The sequence below is a fragment of the Trachypithecus francoisi genome, unplaced genomic scaffold (assembly GCF_009764315.1).
Source record: "Trachypithecus francoisi isolate TF-2019V2 unplaced genomic scaffold, Tfra_2.0 Contig01440, whole genome shotgun sequence".
Classification (NCBI taxonomy): Eukaryota; Metazoa; Chordata; class Mammalia; order Primates; family Cercopithecidae; genus Trachypithecus; species Trachypithecus francoisi.
This window is the reverse complement of record NW_022681431.1, coordinates 30575753-30601613: the sequence shown is the minus strand read 5'-3', so window position 1 is coordinate 30601613 and position 25861 is coordinate 30575753. Positions and strand designations below refer to the sequence as shown.

At 43.7% G+C, this 25861-nt stretch overlaps 2 protein-coding genes and 1 pseudogene across 6 annotated transcripts in view; 1 reads left to right on the top strand and 2 right to left on the bottom strand.

The window, feature by feature from the left end:
* The first annotated feature begins 1352 nt into the window (after positions 1-1352).
* On the top strand, positions 1353-13181 carry DKK4 (dickkopf WNT signaling pathway inhibitor 4). 2 transcript variants are annotated; one of them, XM_033232328.1, is made up of 6 exons: positions 1353-1582; positions 2474-2668; positions 10090-10327; positions 11411-11561; positions 12340-12492; positions 12890-13181. In XM_033232328.1, the coding sequence occupies exons 3-6, from the start codon at positions 10217-10219 to the stop codon at positions 13147-13149; spliced, it is 675 nt and encodes a 224-aa protein (XP_033088219.1). In that variant the 5' UTR covers positions 1353-1582; positions 2474-2668; positions 10090-10216; the 3' UTR covers positions 13150-13181. The 2 variants fall into 2 exon arrangements, with proteins under 2 accessions (XP_033088219.1, XP_033088208.1); XM_033232317.1 differs by lacking the exons at positions 1353-1582; positions 2474-2668 and having other exon boundaries at positions 10016-10327.
* Positions 9157-9305, bottom strand: LOC117095962 (annotated as a pseudogene).
* A 2211-nt stretch (positions 13182-15392) lies between the features above and the next one.
* POLB (DNA polymerase beta) overlaps positions 15393-25861 on the bottom strand; it is a 34161-nt gene continuing 23692 nt past the window's right edge. For 2 of the 4 annotated variants that reach the window (XM_033232271.1, XM_033232285.1), the window contains 4 exons: positions 24878-24964; positions 18182-18246; positions 17527-17666; positions 15396-15644 (listed from right to left, as the gene is read on the bottom strand). In XM_033232271.1, the coding sequence (XP_033088162.1) occupies positions 15550-15644; positions 17527-17666; positions 18182-18246; positions 24878-24964 (387 nt within the window). In that variant the 3' untranslated portion in view covers positions 15396-15549. Of the gene's footprint in view, positions 15645-17478; positions 17667-18181; positions 18247-24877; positions 24965-25861 lie in introns of all 4 variants that reach the window. The other 2 variants (XM_033232278.1, XM_033232294.1) reach the window with 2 other exon arrangements.

Below are 25861 nucleotides of genomic sequence, written 5' to 3'. Positions count from 1 at the left end.
ATTTTAGAGCTGAGAAGGAACTCTCAATGCCTTCCTTTAGGGAATGTTTGCTAAGCGCCTTTCGTGTCCAGGGCATGATGACAGTGCTCAGAGCTGCCATCCAGGGAGACACTCACAGCATCCAAGTGCAGAGTCCCAGGGAGATGCCGTCCCCAAGGGAGCAGGCTCCCAGCACAGATCACCCACTGAGCCAAGGTAACCTGCTGGTCTTCCCCTGTGGCCTTGTTCAGATAAAAATCTTGGAAGGTTAGTATAGTTTTACTCTCAGAGATTGAAAAACCAGCTGGGAACAGAAGCTCTTCTGTAAAGATTTCATAGCTCAATTACCATGAGTGTAGGATATGATAAGATTCTGAAGCCAGCTGTGTAATTCAATTCCATTTCTTTAAAGAAAAAGGGCTGCTCTGGCATGGTGGCTCATGCCTGTAATCCCAGCACCTTAGGAAGTTGAGGCAGGAAGATCACTTGAGGCCAGGAGTTGAAGATCTGCTTGAAAAACATAGCAAGACCCCCATCTTTATAAAAAATAAAAAATTAGCTGAGCATGGTGGCACACACCTGTGTTCCCAGCTACTCAGGAGGTGGTGGGAGGATTGCTTGAGACCGGGAGGTTGAGGCTACAGTGAGCTGAGATGGTGCCACTTCACTCCAGCCTGGGTGACACAGTGAGACACCATCTCAAAACAAAAACAGAACAAAATCAAAAGACAACCCAAATGGCCAACATCTACAGGACATTAAATGAACTATAATACGTCCATCTTCTGGGTTGTGGTATAGCCGTGGGTTCTGATAATACTTGATGATCTTGAAGAAAAGCTCAGTGAAAAAAGAAAAAGGAGGGAACAAAAGTGTATGTACAGTGTAATCCCAATTGTGTGTGTGTGTGTGTGTGTGTTGTAGTTTTACTTTAAGAAGCAAGGGAGCAATAAACATAAACATCAAGTTGGGTACAGTGGTACACACCTGTATCCCCAGCTACTTGGGAGGCTGAGGCGGGAGGATCACTTGAGCCCAGAAGTTCCAGGCTGTAGTGCACTCTGATCCTGCCTGTGAATGGCCACTGCACTCCAGCCCAGGCAACATAGTGAGACCTCGTCTCTAAAAACAACAATCTCAGTGTATACCTCCAATGGGGAGGCAGATAGAGGGATTGGGAAGAAGAGGCACACATGAGCAGATGTAGGCATTAGTAATGGCAAGTTTTGGAGCTGACGGTAGATTAATTATATTGTATATTAAGTAAATGCTGCGTGTACATATGTATACACGACTGCATAGAAGAAAATTGGGAAAATTTTACCAAAATTTCTAGATATCTGATTTTAATTTTCTTCTTCTACTTTTCTGTGTTTTCCAACATTTCTAAGATTTGGGGATGCATTTCTTTTATAATTGAAAAAGTGAGGCTCACTTGCATAAGATGGGGAAGTACCTAGATGTATGAGAAGGACAGTGCTATCCCATGGGGAATTTCCACCAGAAATTGGGAAATGCTCCTGGAATCACGAGCCTGGACTTTCTGCTGGGCCTTCTGAATGTGCACCTCACTCTTTGCCACAAGGGGGAGCAAGGAGACAAGGTAAAAGAGAAGCCAGCCCTGTGGGGTGGGGGAGGGGCGGGGGAGGGACGCGGGAGGGGCGGGGGGCGGGGGAGGGGCAGGGATTGTGTGTGGAAGCGCCAAGATGACAACCTCCCCTCCCACTCCCCCTGGGTCCCCAGAGCCTCACCCAAGATCTTCATGAGGTTATGAACACATAAGCTATGAATTAGGATCAAAGCTGTGTCTGAGGACTTTCTACCAAAGTCAGAATCTAATTTGTTTTGTTTTTAGATTTTTTTCTTTTTTTGAGATGGGGTGTCACTCTGTTGCCCAGACTGGAGTGCAGCAGTGCCATCTCGGCTCACTGCAGCTTCAACCTCCCAGAATCAAGCGATCCTCCCGCCTCAGCCTCCCGAGTAGCTGAGATTATAGGTGTAAACCACCACGCCAGGCTAATTTTTCTATTTTTTGTAGAAATGGGGTCTCACTACGTTGCCCAGACTGGTCTTAAACTACTGGGCTCAAGCAGTCCTCCTGCCTTGTCCTCCCAAAGTGCTGGAATTAGCACTGGCCGCAAGTCTAATTTGAATGTCAGAAGGGCGGCAAGTAATTACTAAGTCATTTTATGGAGAAACCAATGCTGTCACTGTACCACACACAGCTACATTACAGCCCTGATGACACCACCTACAAGTCATTTAGTCTCAGTAACTTCCTAGTGAAGCCCTAGCCTCCCATTTAATCAGAGACAGTTTGGCAAAGAAGGAGGTGACATACACCCAGAGTCGTAATTGGAAAATAGCCCAGGCAGTGTTCCTTGTGATTTTATGTTGTTTCCATCAACTTGGTGTTTGGAAATAGATGTCAGTTAGTGAATGTAGTGGGCACAGAGGAAAGAATGAACTTTGAAACAAGAATTCTTATGTTCAGATCCCAGGTCTGCAGCCCCCTCGTTGTGGACCTGTGGCAGGTTACTGGTCCCTCCCAGTCTCGGTGTCTTCATTTTTAACATGGAGATGCCCAGAGGGAAACTCCTGGCTGGGTAAGGCCCACCCTAGAGGGAGGCTTCAACTGCAGGCAGCTTTCTTTGGCCAAAGTCCTGGGAAGGCCTGGACGACACTCAAGGTAGGAGCCTGGGACAGAGGGGCCAAGATCACACTCGTTGAGCCAGATACACCTCAACACCTAGAAAGACTGGGTTTCCTAATGCAACAGGATTCACAGCTTACATCTAAGGAAAAGAATCAGATGTAGGTGGGCACTGTGGCTCATGCCTGTAATCCCAACACTTTGGGAGGCCAAGGTGGGATGATTACTTGAGCCCAAGAGTTCAAGACCAGCCTGGGCAACATAGCAAGACCCCATCTCTACAAAAAATACAAAAATTAGCTGTTGTGGTGGCATGCGCCTGTAGTCCCAGCTACTCGGGGAGCTGAGCCCAGGAGTTTGAGGCTACCAGTGAGCTGTGCTTGCACCACTGCACTCCAGCCCAGGTGACAAAATGAGACTCTGTCCCTAAAAATAAAGAATTGAAGAGTGATACCCAGTTTGGTCTGCATCTTAGGGCCCAGATCCAAAGATAGCAGACCCCCCCACCCATGTTTTGTGTCCCATGAACATGTCAACCACAGCGTGGCACAGAGGAAGGAAAGCAGGATAGTGCCCAGGAACAGGGCAGGGAGGGTGAGGCACTTAGGACCTAGGAAGGCACAAATGGACACAACTTAATGATTTTTTTTTCTTTTTTGCTTTGTTCCCCAGGCTGGAGGGCAGTGGCGTGATCTTGGTTCACTGCAACCTCCTCCTCCCAGGTTCAAGTGATTCTTCTGCCTCAGCCTCCTGAGTAGCGGGGATTATAGGTGCGCACCACCATGCCTGGCTAATTTTTGTATTTTTAGTAGAGACGGGGTTTCGCCATGTTGGCCAGTCTGGTCTCGAACTCCTGACCTCAAGTGATCTGCCTGCCTCGGACTTGCAAAGTGTTGGATTACAGTTGTGAACCACCTTGCCTGGCCAACCTGATTTTATTTTAAAACAAAACAATGGCAGAGCCTATCTTTGAGGAAGGAGAGTCCAGGGAGCCTGGTGCTATTCCCAGCCAGATGCCTGATGTGGAGTCAGGACAACTCCAAGGCTGTTGCTGCGGAAAGAGAGGTTCCCTGAACCAGCACATTGCACAGCTCCAGAGGCGTGGGCCATGTGCGTGGAACACGGTCCAAAGGTGCCTCCTGGAGCTGAGCAACTCGGGGACCGTGGCAGATGCCAGCCCAATCTCCCAGAACACTGGTGTGTAAAAAGCCCTCAAGACCAGAAGGAACTGAGGCTGAGCATGACATGACCTGCCACAGGCCACACCGTCTGCAAAAGTGGCTGGCACCAGCCACCCTGGCATCCCCGCTGTGCTGTCCCTGGGTGCTGCCCTTCACTCCCCAGCCTTGTGGAGGGCTGGCCTTACCTTCTGACCTCAGGGAACCAAATGACAACGTTTCCGTCATCTCTGTGATCACATCTTGTGGTTGTCTGCCTGCCCCATCAACATGCCCCTTCTCATCATTTATTTTATGGAACATTTCCTGTGAGATTCTGCCAAAGACCTGTTTGCTTCCGTTACTTTGATTTTATTTTAAGGAAAGCAAAATTTATGGAAATCAAACTGGTTTTGACACAGGAGGCATAACAAATAAAACTTTCCGTTCCTGGATGAGTATAAACAATCGGACACCCAGCTTTTGACGTGAACCACAGCAGCTGTCGTGCAGGAGGACACAGGTGGCAGGTCTCAAACACAAGTCTGCAATTTTTATCCAAAGAGTGGAATTAGTGTGGAAACTGGAACCTCTGGAAATTTCTTTTTGAGAAATTTTATTTGCTCTAAGCTTAGTCAGTATTACTCGATTTTAGTGTTCCCATGGGCCAGGTGCTCACTGCAAAACTTGAAGCATCAGCCTGAGATTTTCAGTTAACCCATAATCCTTGCCAGGGGGCATCAGTATGGCAGCGCCTTGGCGAGAACTTTGCACAATGGCTTCCTTTGTTCTGTGGCTAAAGAAGTGTCTTGTGGTGCCGCTTTTCAAAAGACAGCCATGGCTCCAGGTGCCACTCAGGAAGACTTGTGGAGTGGGTTCTGCGAGGTTGTTGCTGCTGTGGCCTGTCCCATGAAGCTTGTGGCCTGGCCTAAAAGCAGAGAGGACACCCTTTAAACCAACATTTTAAAAGTTTTCCTCTCCCCACTTACTTCTCCCTGCCATCCTCTCCCCACTGCCCCATCACCTCTAATCCCCAAATAATGGAGATCCAGGCTCCTGGCAGTAAACGCTGCCACAGGGGCATCTCATTTCAGTTGTTAGCACTCTTGCTGAGGGACAGTGTGCTGATTAGTAGCAGGCAAGCAGCCTTGGGAAATCTGAAAATATACCGAAAGTCGTTTTTCAGAAACTACTTCACATACCTACTTTCCTCCAAAATTGCTCTGGCTTTTTAGAGACCGAAATCCCAGTCTTATTGCAAAACGAGGCCTCAGATTAAGGGGGATTTTTCTTTGATGAGTTGTATCGAACACATATCCATTGACAGCCTGCCAAGGTAGGGCCATGGTAGATGCTAGGCACTAAAGTCTATGGAAGATGGAAAGTTCTGGCTTGGAAAATGGATGAGAGGCATTTGTTTAGGGGGTTTTTGTCGTGTTTTTTGTTTGTTTGTTTGTTTGTTTGTCTGTTTTAAGATGGAGTCTTGCTCTGTCGCCCAGGCCAGAGTGCAGTAGTCCAGTCTTGGCTCATTGCAGACTCTTCCTCCTGGGTTCAAGCAATTCTTCTGCCTCAGCCTCCCGAGTAGCTGGGATTACAGGTGTGTGCCACCACGCCCAGCTAATTTTTGTATTTTAGTAGAGATGCAGTTTCACCATGTTGGCCAGGCTGGACTCAAACTCCTGACCTCAAGTGATCCACCCTCCTCGGCCTCCCAAAGTGCTGGGATTACAGGCATGAGCCACCGCGCCCCGCTCGAGTTTATGGTCTAGTTGCAGAGACAAAGAAGTAGATGATTGCAGTGGGGTTTTAGAAGCGCTGTGACGGACTGGTGTATGCACAGAGCAGGGCAGACAGCGGAGGGGAGGCCCAGCTGGTGATGGAGTCAGACCCGGCCCCAAAGCCCACATTCTGTCAGTGCTGAGACAGAGACAGAGATGGACAGACATAGACAGACAGAGGGTCGCTTTTCAGTGTTGTTCAGCCCCTGTTGGTGACTCTCTGGCATCTGGTGCCTGCACCCGCTCCTCTCCTCTGTCTCTCACAGGCAAAATGGAGAGCATGGTTCCTGAAAGACACAGTGGCTACTCTTACCTCTCCACAGTAGATATCCTGCAAACGGTTGATTGTGCGGACAGCTTTGCTCAAGGCACCCTGTTATCCTGCTCCCCCAACCTGATTTTCATCCTGAATTCTCTGTCTCTAGGCCCACCTCTACCCACCCAGTGCACCAAATCGGAGAGGGCAGGATCATCCCAACTCCCCACTCCCACATCCAGTGATGCAGCTTGAACTTCAGACTCCCATCCTGTGCTTGGTTCCCATTGTCACTGTGTCACTGCCTCAAATTGGACCCTTCATTGTCATCGGGGCAATGACAACTGAGTCCTAAGTGGCCCCCAGCCTCCCCTCTCTCCCAGTGCAACCTAAGCACCACACTGCCACCAGCATTGTGCCCTGAAAGCAAATTAGATAACACCAGTGTCTTTCTTTCTCTTTTCTTTCTTTCTCTTTCTTTCCTTCTCTCTTTCTTTCTTCCTTTCTTTCTCTCACTTTCTTTCTCTTTTTCTCTTTCTTTCTCCTTCCTTTCTCTCTCCTTCCTTCCTTTTTTCTTCCTTTATTTTTTCCTTTCTTCCTCCCTTTCTTTCTTTCTCTTTTTTTCCTTCCTTCCTTTCTCTCACTTTCTTTTTTCTTTCTTTCTCTTTTTCTTTCTCCTTCCTTTCTCTCTCTTCCTTCCTTTCATTTTTCTTCCTTTCATTTTTTTCCTTCTTTCCTTCCTTTCACCCTTCCTTCTTTCTTTCCTCTCTCTCCTTCCTTCCTTCCTTTTCTTTCTTTCTTTCTTTTTCTTCTTTCTTTCTTTCTTCTTTCTTTCTTCCTTTCTTCTTTCTTCCTTCCTTCTTCCTTCTTTCTTTCTCTTCTCTTCTCTTTTCCTTCCTTCCTTCCTTCCTTCCTTCCTTCCTTCCTTCCTTCTTTCCTTCCTTCTTTCCTTCCTTCCTTCTTCTCTCTCTCTCTCTCTCTTCCTTCCTTCCTTCTTTTTGGTGGGAGGACAGAGTCTCGCTTTGTCACCCAGGCTTGAGTGCAGGGATATGATCATGCAGCCCTGAACTCCTAGGCTTAAGCAATCCTCTTACCTCAGCCTCCTGAATAGCTAGGACTACAGACACGTGCCGCCACACCAGGGTAATTTTTGTATTTTTCGTAGAGATGGAGTCTTGTTATGTTGCCCAGGCTGGTCTTGAACTCCTGGCTTCAAGTGATCCTCCCACCTCAGCCTCCCAAGTGACAGAGACTCCAGGCATGTGCTGGCATGCCCAGCTGATGTTTTTTATCTTTTGTGGAGACAGGGTCTTGCTTCGTTGTTCGGGCTCCCTGCCTCAAGTGCTCCCTGCTCCCTGGCCTCAAGTGGTCCTCTTGCCTTATCCTCCTCACAAAGTGCTGGGTACAAGCATGAGCCACTGCACCCAGCGGACCATGCCATTCTCAGTCTGAAATATCTCCAATGACTTTACATCGTGCAGAGAATAGAATCTGATTTCCTTAGCACGGCATATCTCTGCATCTTGCTTCATCTCGTCCTTCCGTCATCTGCCGCAGCCACAGAATCTCTCACTAGCACCTGAGTGCACCTCCTCGCCCTCACACACACCTCACCCTCTGAGCCCAGGTGAGGACATCTCCAGCTTCCCAACCTAGGAAGCTCCTATGCAACCACAAAATTCAGCTCAAATATTACCTCATCTGTAAACACATTCCTTTATTTCTCTAGAAAGTCTCAATCATGCCTTCCTCTGTATTTATATCTTTATAAGTCCTCCACCCTTACATTATACCTTTATTTTAGTGCTTGACATAATATATTGAAATCAATCATAATATATTGAAATCATCCATACATACATGTCTTCTGTCTGGACCTCACGCTCGCTGTCTCTCTCACCCAGGCCCAATCATCCATACATACAAGTTTTCTGTCTGGCTCTTTCTCTCTCTGGATCTCTCTCTCTCTCTCTAGCGAGAGAGAGAATATATATAGAGAGAGAGGGTGGAGTGCAGAGAGAGGATGGAGTGTAGTGGTGCAATTATAGCTCACTGCACCTCACTGCAGCCTCAATCTCCTGGGCTTAAATGATCCTCCCACCTCAGCTTCCTGGGTCGCTGAAACTACAGGTGAACACCACTATGCCTGGCTAATTTTTTTGTGGGGGGATGGAGTCTCACTCTGTCGCCGAGGCTGGAGTGCAGTGGCACCGTGTTGGCTCACCGCAACCTCCGTCTCCTGGGTTCAAACAATTCTCCTGCTTCAGCCTCCCAAGTAGCTGGGATTACAGGCGCCCACCACCACGCCTGGCTAGTTTTTATATTTTTGGTAGAGACAGGGTTTCACCGTATTGGCCAGGCTGGTCTCAAACTCCTGACCTCAGGTGATCCACCCACCTCGGCCTCCCAAAGTGCTGGGATTACAGGCGTGAGCCACCATGCCCGACCTATTTTTTTTTTTTTTTTTTTTTTTTTTTTTTTTTGTGGAGACAGGATCTCAATACATTGCCCAGGCTGGTCTTGAACTCCCCAGTTCAGGAGATCTTCCCACCTTGGCCTCCCAAAGTGCTGAGATTACAGGTATGAGCCACTGTGCCTGGCCATTGGAGTTTCAAATTTTATTCCCGACATCTAATCTGAGGCTCTGCTCCTGCTAAGTGCTCAGTGGCTGTTTGTGCCGTGTTACAGGAGTTCCTGTCGGTTCTTTCGCCTGTGTATATTGCCAGGGGCCTTTGGTAACCTGAAATTCCCTTACAGTGAGGCAGCAGGAAGCACAGAAACCCAGCAGAGACAGAACCCTGGGGCTCTCTCCTTTATCCTTGGTCATAATTGTCCAACTTCAAAATAAATTCTGTAATACCCCTAGTCACCAGGGTTATCACGCTATCAAAGGGTGTTTGATGTTGTCAGTTTAAGGGATTAAAATAAGTAACTTCCATATGAGAGGTAGACAAGCAACACCAACCCAAGGACGAGCGCCAAGTAGTGGGAAGGCTCGAATCACCTGCATCACCTTCAGAATGGCACTGCATTACTCAAAATTGAGAATGTTCTCATGCACAGAATGCCAAGATTCATGTTAATGAACTGATGTTAGGTTGTTCTGCAGGAAAACGTAGTAAATAATAAGATTATCATTTATGGCATAGAAAAAAATGCACTTTCAGAAGACTATGCTAAGAGCGATGAAACAATGAAGAAAAAATGATTTTTTGACACAGATATAGATTGTTCTACTCTTAAAGTATTTATGACAGTGATAAGCACATGTCTAAATTACCTGACTTCTCTAATAGTCCAAATGGAAAAAAAAATCAGACAGGAAAGGGATGAAGCAGAAGTTTTAAAAAATTCGTATTAGGAAAATTGGAAATACATGAAATTTCATCTGAAATCAGCCAGAGACTTGGATCCTCATTTTGCTTAAATGAGTTTTACATAATGCAGTGCACTTGATCTTAGCCAAAAGGCCGAGAAGCGATACATAATACAATGCAAATTAAATATATTGCTGATAAAATGGACCCAAAGCTTCCTACTGAATTGTGTAAAATGGGCTTTCTATCATTGTCCCCACCATTGAAAAATGGGACTTTCATAAATTACATTCTTTTCCTAAGAACCTTAACTTCAAACAGTTCAATTTTCATTTAAAGGAAAGTAATTTCCCAAATGGCATTTAGGCAGAACAGGTGCTGTTACATCTGGATGCCAGAGCTAATCAGGGGGCGTTTTCTCTTTTTCTATCTGTCTTCACTATCTGAAGCCCAGTTTACAGCTTCTCAGTGTATTTTGTACCTCATTAGTTTTTGGCATCCTCTATAGCATATTGGCCAGTATGATTCATCCTTTCTTTGAGCACAATTAGCTGTGAAAACAGATCTTAGGACAGACTCCCTCCCTACCCCCAAAGGATTACTGAAGGTAGGAAATGCAGGTGATTATCAGTTTGCCTTTGATACAGACATCCTGCTCTGCCGTGGCCCTTTGAACTATCTTTGATATGCAATAATTAAGAGGGATTCAACCCCTGGAGGAGAAGCTGCGTGGCCCTGCCTCTTCTCTCCTTCTATTGAGTCCTTGTTTTGAACGATTGATCAAACAGATTTGAAGGGATTTGTTGAAGCCTGTGTGGGACAGGAGGAAGGAACAGAACGGGGAGGGGGCACATCTGGTTATAAATAGTTTCAGGAGGAACCTGCTGGTCAGACTTTGCTCAACCGATTTCACGCACCTTACTCAGACTAAGGTTTGCTTCTCTTTCAGAAAAAGCAGTGACAAACAGACGACGTACTGAGTTGCCAGCTTAGTGGAAGCTCTGCTCTGGGTGGAGAGCAGCCTCGCTTCGGTGACGCACAGTGCTGAGACCCTCCAGGAGCCCAGGGATTGAAGGATGGTGGCGGCCGTCCTGCTGGGACTGAGCTGGCTCTGCTCTCCCCTGGGAGCTCTGGTCCTGGACTTCAACAACATCAGGAGCTCTGCTGACCTGCTTGGGGCCCGGAAGGTAAGGCTGCTAGGGAGGGGGTGAGGTACGGGGCTGCTGACAGTCGGGGTGTTCTGTTTGGGCTTTAGTAAGTCGTTTTGATTCATGTGTGAAATGTCTTATCTAGCAGGTAAATTGAATTGGTTTTGGATTTGGGAGGGCACCCTGTTAGGATCAGTGGCCTTAGCATGAATGTATGAAATAAACACAGTGGCTTTTCACATCATTTGACCATAAGTTTGTCTATAAATCAGGGAATAAACGAACACTTTGGAAGCTCTACCATGTGCCAGCTCTTTTACATGTGATACCTCATGTACTCTTCCTCACAATTTGAGAAAGATGAAACACCCCCTAATTCCAGATGAGGAAATAAGACTTAGAGATTTTGAAGAGCTTACCCAAGCTCACAAAGCCAGCAAACATGGGAATGAGAATTTAAACAGAGGGCCATGATGCATTGCCTTGTCACCGTCTAAGTTCACAGAGAGAGTTGTTTTAGGGATCGCTTTATATATGTGTATATGTTATTATATATCCTGTCTATTATTACATATATCATATATACTACACCAACATTAAAAGCATCAACTGTGGATGAGAACAATTGATCTTCGCTATCTCTTTCTCTATGTCAATGAGGCATCATTGAAAATCAAAGGACAGTTCACTTAGGGAGGGTCTGCAAGCTAAATGTGATTCACTAGAGTGAAAAATCAAACAAGAATGCCAAAAACATCAATAGTATATTTAATTAAACTGCAGCCAGCTTCTAGAGTTAAGATATATTGAAAATCTCATAATCACCTGTTAAGACACACATAGGAAAACATTTTTTCCCATTTTCACAGAGAGCACAGGAAAACTAAATTCTGAGTTAAGACAATTTTTCAAACTCAAATAGCCTTTGCAGGGCCTGGGTCTCTCCCCAGGTGACCTGAGCTTCCCTTTGTGGGAGAAAACCATTTCCACTGGAAAATAAGATGCTGCCTGGGGTTTGTCACAGTGCCACTGTCCTTTGGCTCCCTCCACCTCCTGCCTTGAATAAGTCATCTTCCATCGTGTTGGGTTTCCTAGCCTTGTGACAACAGATTCCCTCCACAGGGCTCACAGTGCCTGTCTGACACGGACTGTAATACCAGAAAGTTCTGCCTCCAGTCCCACAATGAGAAGCCGTTCTGTGCTACATGTCGTGGGTTGCGGAGGAGGTGCCAGCGAGATGCCATGTGCTGCCCTGGGACACTCTGCATGAATGGTGAGCGACCCTAACACCAACAGTAGTTTTTAAACCAAAGGTAGTGTCTAAGCCCCATAGACTAGAACATTCCAGGGTAGATACTCTCTAATGGCGCTTCCTAGATTCACGCTTGAAGTAAATTTATGCAGCTGCCTTTTCTTTTCCTTTTTTTTTTTTTCGGAGATGGAGTTTCCAGGCTGGAGTACAATGGCATGATCTCAGCTCACTGCAGCCTTGGCCTCCCGGGTTCAGGCGGTTCTCTTGCCTCAGTCTCTGGAGTAACTGGGATTACAGGCATGCACTACCACGCCCGGCTAATTTTTGTAGTTTTAGTAGAGACAGGGTTTCACCAGGTTGGTCAGGCTAGTCTCGAACTCCTGACCTCAGGTGATCCACCTACCTCGGCCTCCTAGAGTGCTGGGATTACAGGCATAAGCCACCAGGCCTGGCCTGCTTTTTCTTCATGAAACAAAATAATTTATTTCCTGGCAACAGCTCTTGCCAATGACTTGGAGATAATGATTTTAAAGGAAAGACTCAAGTTGGAATTATTCAAATACTTCCATTTCCACTTAGATACCATTAACTACCTTTAATGGAATCCAACTTCCACTTAGCTACTTTCTCTGCCATATGTGAGCATGTAAATATTTAGTGCATGTCCTAGAAATCTAGAAAGTTATATATAAACTGAAGGCAGAGGTGCTACCAAATTATGCAGCAGTAGGATAATTAGTGTGTCTGTGGTTCTCCCCCTTGAAGTTAGTAATTCTAGTTATACCTGGTTGTCCCTCAGATGTTTGTACTAAGATGGAAGACGCAACCCCAAAATTGGAAAGGCAGCTTGATGAGCAAGATGGCACACATGCGGAAGTAACAACTGGGCACCCAGTCCAGGAAAACCAACCCAAGAGGAAGCCAAGTATTAAGAAATCACAAGGCAGGAAGGGTAAGAACAGCATTCTGAGCACATTTTATTTCAGAAATGCATTTTCTCCTCCCAGCCTCTTAAGGACAGGGTGAGACTGATTTTATTCTTCTCCATCCCAGAAACACTTACGGAGCATGTGCTGTTTGTAATCTCTTTCTGTAAGAAGCTGTGGGGGTCACGTACAGAGTACCCTAAGGTAGTCTGCAGCCAGTAACAACAATTCTGATGGGTAGGGGTGGAGTCGCCATTGCATTACCGCTTTTAGCGTAAGACCTAGCTCTGTGAGACCCGCGTGCTGTGTCTATTTTTACTTTGTGTCTGTCAGTCGTAGGTCCCATTCCCTTATCCCAGTAGCAAACCCCCGGCAGGCCACTTTCCTTATTTATCACTAAAGCCCACACTAACCTTGTTACAGGACAAGAGGGAGAAAGTTGTCTGAGAACTTTTGACTGTGGCCCTGGACTTTGCTGTGCTCGTCATTTTTGGACGAAAATATGTAAGCCAGTCCTTTTGGAGGGACAGGTCTGCTCCAGGAGAGGGCATAAAGACACTGCTCAAGCTCCAGAAATCTTCCAGCGTTGCGACTGTGGCCCTGGACTACTGTGTCGAAGCCAACTGACCAGCAATCGGCAGCATGCACGGTTAAGAATATGCCAAAAAATAGAAAAGCTATAAATATTTCAAAATAAAGAAGAATCTACATTGCATTTGAGCTCAATCTTGGACATTAACTTTAAAATGCTTCCATACAGATCTCTCTTAAAATCAAATCTTGTAGCAAGTGAAATAGCCTGAAACTAGAGAACTAAGAGTTGGCGACCTTGTGATGAATGAAACTAGCTTTAGCTTTTTGTCTGTTTTTCCGGAAAACTGATGGGACTCTGTAACAAAAAAAATTTATTTCTAATCTAGGGACTCAATTAATTCAAATCTTTAAGAATTGAGGCCCAGTGCAGTGGCTCACGCCTGTAATCCCAGCACTTTGGGAGGCTGAGGCGGGTGGATCACGAGGTCAGGAGTTCGAGACCAGACTAGCCAACACAGTAAAACCTTGTCTCTGCTAAAAAATACAAAAAATTAGCTGGGCATGGTGGTAGGCGCCTGTAATCCCAGCTACTTGGGAGGTTGAGGCAGGAGAATCGCTTGAACCTAGGAGGCAGAGGTTGCAATGAGCCGAGATTGCACCATTGCACTCCAGCCCAGGCAACAGTGCGAGACTCCGTCTCAAAACAACAACAACAAAGAATTGAAATTGTATATATTTACAGTGTACAGCGTAATGTTTTGAAATACATATACTATAACTGAGTCACATCTCTCTCTCCAAATACATCTTTAAGCAATTTCTGGTAAAGGGCTGGTGCCTAACAGTATCCTAGGGGGTAAAAATGATAGCATCTGAAGTTAAAAGTAAGTTAATTCTTACATCTTACCAGGGAAAATTATCACAGCAAATACTGTATTTTTCCTTAAAAACTCTATTGTTTATTTCCATTCATTTCTTAGAAGGGAAATGGCATTTCACTACAAAATAATTTGGTTAATAAAGAAGTTTCAAAAGATATCTTATGTTTGTATAGTCCTTTGCAAGTTATAAAGCATTTTCACGTTTTCAGTAGCTTTACTTACCATTTGATAACTTTGTCTATTTTATATTTATATAATTTTAATATTTGAAAAGCAGGGCTTTCAAGGAGTGTTTTTATTTATACATTTTGACCACTTGCACTTAAAAGCCCAGAGGAAGACTCGGGCAAACTTTGGAATTTAAAAGGCTGTATTTTGTGCATAGAAGTGGTTGTGCTTAGGGGAGCTCTTTCTAGTGGATTTCAAGCAAGTGCTACAGATTTCATTTAAGAGATAAACCATACACCTGTTTTTCTATTCAGGTTATAAGTATATATTACAAGATTCAATGATATGGTTTGGACGTTTGTCCCTTCCGTATCTCCTGGCTGAAATGTGACCTCCAGTACTGGAGGTGGGGCCTGGTGACTGGACAATGAGGGCGGACTCATGAATGGCTCAGCACCATCCCCTTGGTGATAAGTGAGTTCTGTTAGCTGACACAAGATCGGGTTGTTTAAGAGTGTGGCACCTCCTCTCTCTCTCTTGCTCCTGCTTCGCCATGTGAAGTGCCTGCTGCCACTTCATCTCCCACCATGAGTAAAACCTTCCTGAGGCCTCCCAACAAGCTTAGCAGATACCAGTGACATGCTTCCTATAGTCTGCAGAACCATGAGCCAATTAAACCTTTTTCCTTCATAAACTACCCAGTCTCCAGTATTCTTCTAGAGCAATGCAAGAATGGACTGATGATACAATCAAATATGGGCACAACAAAAAATTAAATGTATGAAGGTCCCTAGTTTATTTTTTTGAGATGGAGTCTCACTCTGTTGCCCAGACTAGAGTATAGTGGTGTGATCTTGGCTCTCTGCAACCTCCGCCTCCCGGGTTCAAGCGATTTTCCCACCTCGGCCTCCTAAGTAGCTGGGATTACAGGCACCTGCCATCACCCCCAGCTAATTTTTGTATTTTTAGTAGAGATAGGGTTTCACCATGTTGGCCAGGCTACTCTCCAACTGCTGACCTCAGGCCATCCACCTGCCCCAGCCTCCTGAAGTACTGGGATTACAGGAATGAACCACCATGCCTGGCCCCCCTAGTTTCTAGAAAATATTGAACAATCTTCCAGAGGCTAGTCTCTGGGTGTACCTTAATTAACTAATTTGTGATCAGTAAGTAGGGGTAATGTGGTTTATAGCCTAGAGCAGAATATGAGAAAATAAAAACTCCCATTAAAGATCTGCTATCATCTCATATTTCTCTCTACCAAACCCATAGTAAAGTATGATCATGAACACAATATGAAAATTTAAACTAAACATATTTGCTAAGAAAATAAGAACATCATCATCCAATAATAGTACACAATGTTTTATTGACTACATTGCAAGCGAAAGCATGAAGAAGAAACAATCATTTAAAAACACTAAAGACCCTTACATAGCAAAGCTTAAGAAATAAATTAAGACTCCTATTGTGCTGTGTCTGCCAGGGAGGATACAGGCCTCATTCGCTCCGGTCCTTGGGTTCTCGGTATTTCCACTGGATGTAATCAAAGATGTCTTTCTCACTATCCACTGGCAGGGGTTCTCCAGCAACTCCTACAAGTATAGAGAGAAAAAACTTATTGTCAGAACCAGTTTTATAGTTTAGTTATAGAGGGTTCAAGATTAAAAGCTGTGTGGGACTTGCTTTCAGAAGAAAAAGGAAAATGGTAACCAAGTCACTAAAAAAGAAAGACACTAGCAGACATGGTAGCTCACACCTGTAATTCCAGCACTTTGGGAGGCCGAGGCGGGCGGATCACCTGAGGTCAGGAGTTTAAGACCAGCCTGACCAACATGGAGAAACCCTGTCTCTACTAAAAATACAAAATTAGCCGGGTGTGGTGGCGCATGCCTGTAATCCCAGCTACTCGGGAAGCTGAGGCAGAAGAATCGCTTGAACCCAGGAGGCAGAGGGTGCACTGAGCCGAGAATGTGCCATTGCACTCCAGCCTGGGCAACAAGAGCAAAACTCTGTTTCAAAAAAAAAAAAAAAGACACTGACCACCTCTATTGTCTCCCAGAAGCCTGTGCTGGAGCCTTCTCTTGTGAGTCACCAGTGCCACAAAGGGAACCTGGGGATCCCAGCTAGGGCCACTCAAGTCATCCTCATTCATGATTGTCCTCTCTGCTGGAGCCACTATGTATTATATAAAATACTCTAGTGAGTTCCTTTGCAACTCGGTTCTTGGACTAGCAGCACTGGCATCTAGAACAAGCTTATCCAACCTATGGCCTATGGGCTGCATGCGGCCCAGCACAGCTTTGAATGTGGCCCAACACAAATTTGTAAACTTTCTTAAAACACGATGAGATGTTTTCGTAATTTTTTTCTTTAAAGCTCATCAGCTGGCCGGGCGCGGTGGCTCAAGCCTGTAATCCCAGTACTTTGGGAGGCCGAGACGGGCGGATCACGAGGTCAGGAGATCGAGACCATCCTGGCTAATATGGTGAAACCCCGTCTCTACTAAAAAATACAAAAAACTAGCCGGGCGACGAGGCGGGCGCCTGTAGTCCCAGCTACTCGGGAGGCTGAGACAGGAGAATGGCGTGAACCCGGGAGGCGGAGCTTGCAGTGAGCTGAGATCCGGCCACTGCACTCCAGCCTGGGTGGCAGAGCAAGACTCCGTCTCAAAAAAAAAAAAAAAAAAAAAAAAAAAAAGCTCATCAGCTATCATGAGTATTAGTGTATTTTATGTGTGGCCCAAGATAATTCTTCTTCTTCCAATGTGGCCCAGGGAAGCTAAAAGATTGGAAACCTCTGATCTAGAAGCTTACTGGAAATGCAGAATCCTGAGCCCTACTGCAAGGAGTTAGAATCTGAATTTAGTGAGGCCCCCATGTTGCTGGTATGCATACTGAATTGTGAGAAGCACTGCCCTAGTCTACCAGGGATGAAAGCCTTATTTTATACTTTGAGGACAAAATGACAAAAATTCATTCTCCTAGTAGAGAACAGTAAACCACATAGTATACTGTGAAATGTTAACAGGACCCATTAAGCATAGAGTCGGCAATCCTTATTCTTTAAACTTTAAAAGCATGGGGCCAAAGATACTGTGGCACTAAAAGCAAAGTATGTGGCACTGAAAACAATGATACTTGAGTTTTTCAGGGGTCTTGGAGGTACATTAAACAACAGCAAAAAACAAACAAACATACAAAAAACCCTTTTAGATGAGTAAGATGTTTTACTGAGCATGCAAGGATTTAATCAATTTTAACAAAGCTGGAAATAACACTTGCCTTGATGGCCTTCAACTGAGGGCCTAGGAGCATGTTATGCATTACATCCTTTCTTGTTGCCTGAAGGACTAAAAATACAAAGAAACTACACTAACTGGCATAGTTATTAGAAGGTTTGCTAAACCAAAGTATCTTTGAAAATTACCTTCTCTCGAGATGAGAGATGATCTCTAATACACACGTGGACACTCACCAGTGACTCCCAAGGGACGGATGGTGTACTCATTGATTGTGAAACCCTTTTCTAGGGCATGAGCCCTCATATTCTTATTGAAAATATCACTCCCAGTGAAATAGAGAACACCACAGTAATACTGATCTTTGGGTATCAACCTAAAAAAAATGGACAGTAGATACATTTTTTTTTACCATGCATTTCAAGTTTAGCAAATATAGGACTCCTAAAATCATGAAGGAACAAAATACCTAAGATAAGCCTAAGTGGTCTAATAAATTGAAGAGAAGACTATCATGAGGTAGACTGCTCAAATCACCCCAACCTTGTAATTTGTTTAGGTTTCTGTGAACTTTGTTCTGAAAGAGGTGTGGAGAAATGAAATCGCATTATCACTTAATACAACTAACTTAGCCCAGGCAGGAAACGACTTTTGAGCTGTGGAAGGCATCACGGTGAGGTGTAAATCTAGAGAAAATAAATCAGAGTCTGTAGACAGTCATTATTCTTTATATACTTTGGAGCTAAACATTGCATTTGGCAAGAACATATGGCTCTTGGGAGTAAAAAGAGGCTCTAGATATGAATGTGAACTCCAAGATACAAAAAGGGAAGGAGAAAACGAGACAAGTTTGGAAAAGTTAACAGGTCAGCAACAAAGTCTGAACAATACCTGATATCAATTCTTCTGTGTGGATATTCTTTTTCATCATTTTTACTGGGAAGCTGGCAAACACCCTAAAATGAATATTTTAAACCAAGTTTAAAGATGTTCTAAACTTAAGGCTTAATTTTAATCAGCAAAACACAAGGTCATTTTTGTTTTTAATATTAGCAGCTCTAGAATTCTGAGCACTTTTAGCAGCTTCTGTGAGTGATGCACTATCCCACCTTTCTATTACACTTCATGATAATTAGAGAACTACACGAAACTGCAAATGAGGATTCTCATTATGAGGATTTGGCCTTTGCGTGATTCTAAACAAGAAACTAATCAAAGAAAACACTGAACACAAAACACAGACATCAAAATAAACAGAAAAGAGCAAGGTGGAAGAAACGATTATGCAGGAAGAAGAAAACAAACAAAAAAGCTACCAGTAATAGTCTCAGATAACGGAAGATAGTCTATCCATGAAGTAAGGATAGAATACTACAGAAAACCCTCAGGGAAAGGTTTAAATAAAAATTTAAAATGATAGGTAGCAGAAGTAAAAGAGTTTGAAATTGAAGAAATCTCTCAGATACTAGAAGGGAGAAAGACACGGAAAATAAGAAAAATATGAGATCAGAAAATGAGAGGATTACTTTCTTCCTTCTCCACAGGTTAAGTTTTCATTATACTTCTACAGTTTCCAAACAAAAGTTATTTAAGTCTGTTTTATCTTTTCCCTTTCCAGAAAAATGGACAAAAAATCTGGACTGGTCAATAACCCATACATATGTAAAACAAGCTATATAAGCACCACCAAATTTCCAATTAAAAGTATCAAATGCTACATTCTAAGAAAAATACACAAGTGACAAGCTTCTGGTCCCCAAGAGTGGTCAAGTTAACACATGCCACTAAAAGCCATACTTTTTCACTCAGCAAAATAGAAAAATTAAAATCTAAACTAATTCTTTAGCTGTTTCTATGGAAGAAAGATTAATGAAACATGTTTACCTTCAAAATACCTACCTTCTTAGAAATTAACAAGTTCCAACTCAACTTCCACTTTCAAGTGGATCAGAAGTCATTTCCACCTGGAATTACCAGGAGGTATTACCTTGCGGATGCCGATGTCTAGATGCCACAGGGAATGATGTTGCTGTTTGTCACATCAGTAATAGGATTTTATCTCATGGCTTTGTTCCTTTCCTCAAGGCTAATTTTATTTCCTGCACTTTTTCTGAAGTGCTAATATTAAAGAATTTCTCTGTTTTACTGTAAATTCTGTATTAGATTGAGTGGATTAGCTTTGTTTGGCATTTCATTTGAGGAGCTTCATACTGAGTGTCTGAAATAAAGCCTCTTTCATTTCCTCACGGTAGCCATGGTATCTCCTATTGTCCCTTGAATTCTTACTGCAGATATTTCACAGAAAATCACCCAAGGCCAAACTTGCACAAAATACTGAAATTTGAATGACACTCATCTTACATAAAACCAATAGTTAAATGCAGAGGAAACTGTTTTTTTCTTCTGAGTGCTACTATATTCACAGGAAGAACAGCTCAATTATCTAAAGACTATGATTGTACAAGATGATCTGGAATAACCATGGCTTTCCTACTGTTTGTTTACTATTAGCTTAAAGGAATTTGTGTCTTGAAGATAACTTGAAAAACACATGGAGAGGCATATCTTTAAGACTAGTAAGTGGTGATAGCAAGAAGAGGTTTTGCAAAAATATGGAATGAGAATGGTTTATTTCACTACCTAAGTCGAATTCATTTTGCAGCCAGTTTCCTTTTTTTTTTTTTTTTGAGGCGGAGTCTCGCTCTGTCGCCCGGACTGGAGTGCAGTGGCCAGATCTCAGCTCACTGCAAGCTCCGCCTCCCAGGTTTACGCCATTCTCCTGCCTCAGCCTCCCAAGTAGCTAGGACTACAGGCGCCTGCCACCTCGCCCGGCTAGTTTTTTGTATTTTTAGTAGAGACGGGGTTTCACCGTGTTAGCCAGGATGGTCTCGATCTCCTGACCTCGTGATCCGCCCGTCTCGGCCTCCCAAAGTGCTGGGATTACAGGCTTGAGCCACCGTGCCCGGCCGCCAGTTTCCTTTTAGAAGCCTACAGCTCTTAGCTTCTTTGGATATCTTGCTCACGCTCATTCCCATAGGCTTGCTGCTTAGACTCCTCCCTGGCTATCTCTTCCCTCAGATATCTGCTTAGCTAACTCCCTATGTCTTTCTCTAAGTCTCATGTTCTCAATGAGGCTGCCTCCAGCCACACTATTTAACACTGCCTCCTGCACTCTCCTCTCCCCTACATCCTGTTCTTCCTTTTTAAAAAATAACACTTACTACTCTAACCTATTATATAATTCACATATTTATTATGTTCATTGTTAACTATCAGTCCCTTCCCACAATCCTCAAATATGAGTTTTACTTAAATTCATGGATACATTCCAAGCTTCGAGAACAGTGCCTGGAATGGTGGAGATGCTTGTATGTATTTGCTGAATTGACTGGATACAACTTCTGCCCTGAGGGTGCTCACTCTCCTCATTCTGTTCTTCTTTCAAGGCACCATCCTCTTTCTATCCCTTCTTTTGTTCCCCAATCTAATCCTTACCAGGTCACCTTCCTCTCCTGATCCATTTCCACACAGATGACATCTTATATTTGTGCAGCTCTCTTTGTACAACTCTTGGAAGATCTAGTATCTTTGAAGTTGTGCAAATTCTTATTTGTACATCAAATAATTGTACAAACTCTTCAAAGTTTCCACATATATTATTTAATTTTGATCTGCATAACGGTCTTCTGACGTAGGGCAAATATCAATTTTAAAGATAAAACTCAGGCCTTTTAGAAGTAAATCCACCTTCCCAATGCCACACAGAATATTAGTAATGGAGTCAGAATAAGACCCTCTATCTTCTGTATCCAAATCTATTCTTCTATAACAAAAGATACAACCACCTCTTAACTGTCTCTAAAATTGATTTGAAAGTTGACCTCGAGTGCTTCTCTTCCTAACAATGATTACAAATGTCAAAACAGCATGCTCAACTATGGTATTTTTTTAAGTTCCAGGGTCTATGAACCACAGGTATAACATCCAAATTTTGTCAAAAACCACCCACTGACATGGATTCCTACGTCGCAACATAAAGATCTTAGTTTCTTGTTCTTATTGTCATCTGAACCGTCTACACTTTAAAAACAAATAAACAGACCCAGTCTTCTTGTGTTTTAGCCTGTTTTCTTCTGGAAATATGTCTGGGGGATGCCTTTCCTGTCAATACCGCTAGATGTACTGCCAGATGTATGATTTAAAGACTGGGAAGTCAAGATAGGGCATGGTTCCTACAATCCCAGGTCTATCCTAGGATGGGTGAGTGGCCTTAGTCTTCGTTCCTGTGGCACATGCACAGTGAGGTCTAAACTAGCCTCATCTCTAGCAATAACTGGGATTTGGCTGCCCTTACACTTCCTAGGCAAAGGGTTTCCTTTCTTTGATTGAGCAACTACTGGGATAACCCAAGTCCACCACTATCAACAAGATCACAAAGACCTGGCTACCCACCTTTCCTTTTCAGGTTACATCCAGCCCACTAGATGATACTTTTTCCTTTTTTTGGGAGGGTGAGGGAGTCTTGCTCTGTCGCCCAGGCTGGAATGCAATGGCGCAATCTCAGCTCACTGCAACCACTGCCTGCCAGGTTCAAGCGATCCTTCCATCTCAGCCTCCCTAGTAGCTGGGACTACAGGTGCCCGCCACCACGTCCAGCTAATTTTTGTATTTTTAGTAGAGACGGGGTTTTGCCGTGTTGGCCAGGCTGGTCTCAAACTCCCGACCTCAGGTGATTCACCTGCCTCAGCCTCCCAAAGTGCTGAGATTACAGGTGTGAGCCACCATGCTAGGCCCTTTTACCTTGTATTCTTGCTAGCTGGATTCCTATAGCTTCTGTTGGTTTTTCCTCTGGATCTCTCTTTGAGTACAGCAGAACACCATTAAGATTATAAAAAATGGCTTCTGCCATGGTAGTGTGGAAATACCTTCCTGGTCATTAACTCTGAAAATAGTTGGCACACTTCCCAGTAAGGATTTCTAGTGATTTTCATAGGGATGATACTTGAGGAAGAGATTTAGGCCAGAGAGGTCCCCAGAATATGCCCAGATGTAGCAAGACACTTTTCTACTGTGCAAAACATCCAGCTTGTCTAGCAGATATTGTTTTCAGGATTTTATCTGACTGAATATTCTTAAATGTAAGATTTATGCACATTCATTTTGAGTGAATTAAAATCCACCTAAATTTGAAAAGGCTGTTCATGGGGCATACACAAGCCCTATTTTTAATACCATCTCATGTATGTATATACTTTTGGGAACAGAGTAAGACTTCAAAACCTGACAGAGTCAAGAGAACAAATCAGAGATTTAATTTCCAAAGACTGACTAGAATCTTTACTTTTATCTTTCCAAAGTTCGTTTGGAAGCGTTGTTGAAGAAGTGTGACCAGCTTAGAAAATACACTTTCACAGCCCACTAATATCACCATGCTGAACTTAATGACATGATTTTTTATATGTGTGTGGGTTAAATATACATGACACACAATTTACTATTTGCCATCTTTTTTTTTTTTTTTTTCTTTTTGGACATGGGGTCTTGCTCTGTCACCCAGGCTAGAGTGCAGTAATGCGATCATGGCTCACTGTACCCTCAAACTCCTGGGCTCAAGCCATTCTCCCACCTTAGCCTCCCAAGTCACTGGGATTATGGACATGAGTCACTGTGCCTGACTACTATTTTAACCATTTTTAAGTGTACCATTCTGTAGCATTAAGTACATTCACATTGTTGTGCAACCATCACCACCACCCATGTCCAGAATGTTTTCATCTTCCGCAACTGAAACTCTGCGCCATTTAAACAGGAACTCCCTATTACCCCCTCCTTCCAGGCCCTGGCAAACACCACTCTACTTTCTGAATGGCATGACAATTTAATTATCTTTCTCAACTATCTTCTAGCTTTGGCTAAAACTCTTGTCAAATCTATGCACTGAGACTCTTACTAATTTTAGCATGTCCACTCTCCAAAAGCATAGTCTCTTTCCTTTCAGTCATATAACCTGGGAAAAGTGGGGTGTGGAGAAAATGGACTCAAATGATGTATATAAGTGATGGAACACTAAACGTCACGTTAAGAAAGAAGTAACAGGCCCGGGCACAGTGGCTCATGTATGTAATCCCAGTACTCTGGGAGGGAAAGGAGGGTGGATCACTTGAGATGAGGAGTTCAAGACCAGTCTGAGCAACATGGTGAAACCCCATCTCTACAAAAAATACAAAACTTAGCCGGGCATGGTGATGTGCACCTGTAGTCCCAGCTACTCAGGAGGTTGAGGTGGGAGGACTACTTGAACCCCAGAGGTTGAGGCTGCAGTAAGCCATGTTTCGCCACTGCACTACAGCCTAGGTGACAGACCAAGACCCTGTCTCAAAAAAGAGGAAGTAAGAATCTTAATTCTAGGCTGGGCACGGTGGCTCATGCCTGTAATCCCAGCACTTTGGGAGGCCGAGGCAGGCAGATCACCTGAGGCCAGGAGTTTGAGACCAGCCCAGACAACATGGTGAAACCCAGTATCTACTGAAAATATAAATATATTAGTTGGGCATGGTGGCAGGCGCCTGAAATCCCAGCTACTCGGCAGGGTGAGGCAGGAGGATCGCTTGAACCCGGGAGGCGGAGGTTACAGTGAGCCGAGATTACCCCACTGCACTCCAGCCTGGGTAATAAGAGTGAAACTCCATCTCAAAAAAAAAAAAAAAAACTCTTAATTCTAGATTTCTATCTGCCTTCCTGTTGGTATACAGAATCATTTATTAATCTGCTTTTAATCCACTAGCCATTCATCTTGAATTATTAAGTCTTAATTTCCCCCCAATCAACTTCCCTCGTTACCATTCCATGTAACATGTTTCTTCCCTTGAGTGTTCTATCACAGACCGTGATGACTTTTCTTTCTTTGGTGTTGAAATAGATTAATATTTTTCAATCAATTCTAACTTCACTTATTGAAGAATTCTGAGTCAGAGAAGATGAGAACCATTTGCTATTTTAGGGAAAAACTTAATGTGTGTCAAAGTCATTACTGATATTTTCAAAAAGCAGATTATGCCTCATTAACTATTCTTTTTTTTTTTGAGACAGAGTCTCGCTCTGTCACCCAGGCTGGAGTGCAGTGGTATGATCTCGGCTCAATGCAACCTCTGCCTCCCGGGTTCAAGTGATTCTCCTGCCTCAGCCTCCCGAGTAGCTGGGATTACAGGCGCCCGCCACCATGCCTGGCGAATTTTTTGTATTTTTAGTAGAGACGGGGTTTCCCCATGTTAGCCAGGATAGTCTTGATCACCTGACCTCACGATCTGCCCACCTTAGCCTCCCAAAGAGCTGGGATTATCCTGCCATGCCCGGGCCTAATTAACTATTCTGATGACAAGTGGAGAATTAAAAGAAAATTCTTTCCTAAAATATTCTGAGAGTAGTTATGAGAATCAGGCATCCTGCTGATTACTTTTCTTTAAAGTCTCATGGATACTCTATTTGTTGACAGTAATTCAAAGCTACCATAAAGTCGCACACTCAGAATGGTTACTAAACAGTCTCCAAGTTTTTTTTTAGATGTGCTAACTCTTAACAAGTACTTACCATGAACTTTGTCTCACCCTTCGACAGGGTATCTGTGATAAAACGAACCTTTTGTAACTGCTCCACAACCTGATGTAACAGTTTTGGCTGCAGAATCATAATTAGGGAATAAGAAAAGAGTAATTACTTTGTAATGGCAAGAAAATATTTAACAATATCTTCAGAGACAGAGTGCTGCTATACTGCACAGACTGGAGATTGTGCTCTTCACAGGTACAATCACGGCAAACTATAGCCTTGAGCTCCTGGACTCAAGTGATCCTCCTACCTCAGCATCCAGAGTATCAGGAACAACATCATACCTGGCTAAGAAACCGTTTTTTTGGCAGGGAATTGAGCCCGGAAAGAAAACATTTTTAACATGAGTTTTCTAATTATTTATGGAGAAATCTCTCTTTTTTTTTTTAAGATGGAGTCTCGCTCTGTTGCCAGGCTGGAGTGCAGTGGTATGATCTCAGCTCATTGCAACCTTTGTCTCCCAGGTTCAAGCGATTCTCCTGCCTCAGCATCCCGAGTAGCTGGGACTACAGGCATGCACCATCGCGCCCAGTTAATTTTTATATTTTTAGTGGGGACGGGGTTTCACGATGTTGGGCAGGATGGTCTCGATCTCTTGACCTTGTGATCCGCCTATCTTGGCCTCCCAAAGTGTTGGGATTACATGCGTGAGCCACCGTGCCTGGCCATCTCTATGTTTTTTAATGTTCTGAGCAAGTACTTTTTCCAATAGAAAATTCATCTTTGAAACATATTTTTAGAAACCACTGTTTAAGGTATTATGATTGTTAAAACAATGATCAGTTGTATTTATCTGTTTCCTTAAATCAAAGAGTTTTACTGTTCTTGAAATGGCTCATGGGAAAAAAAATCAAAGAGTCAGCTGTTCCATCTTTTAAAGGCATATGTTGTAAAATAAAAAATGTTTTGCCTTCACAGGTTTTCTAATAGAAGTAAGGTTTCTCAATATTTCATTTTTTAAGAGAA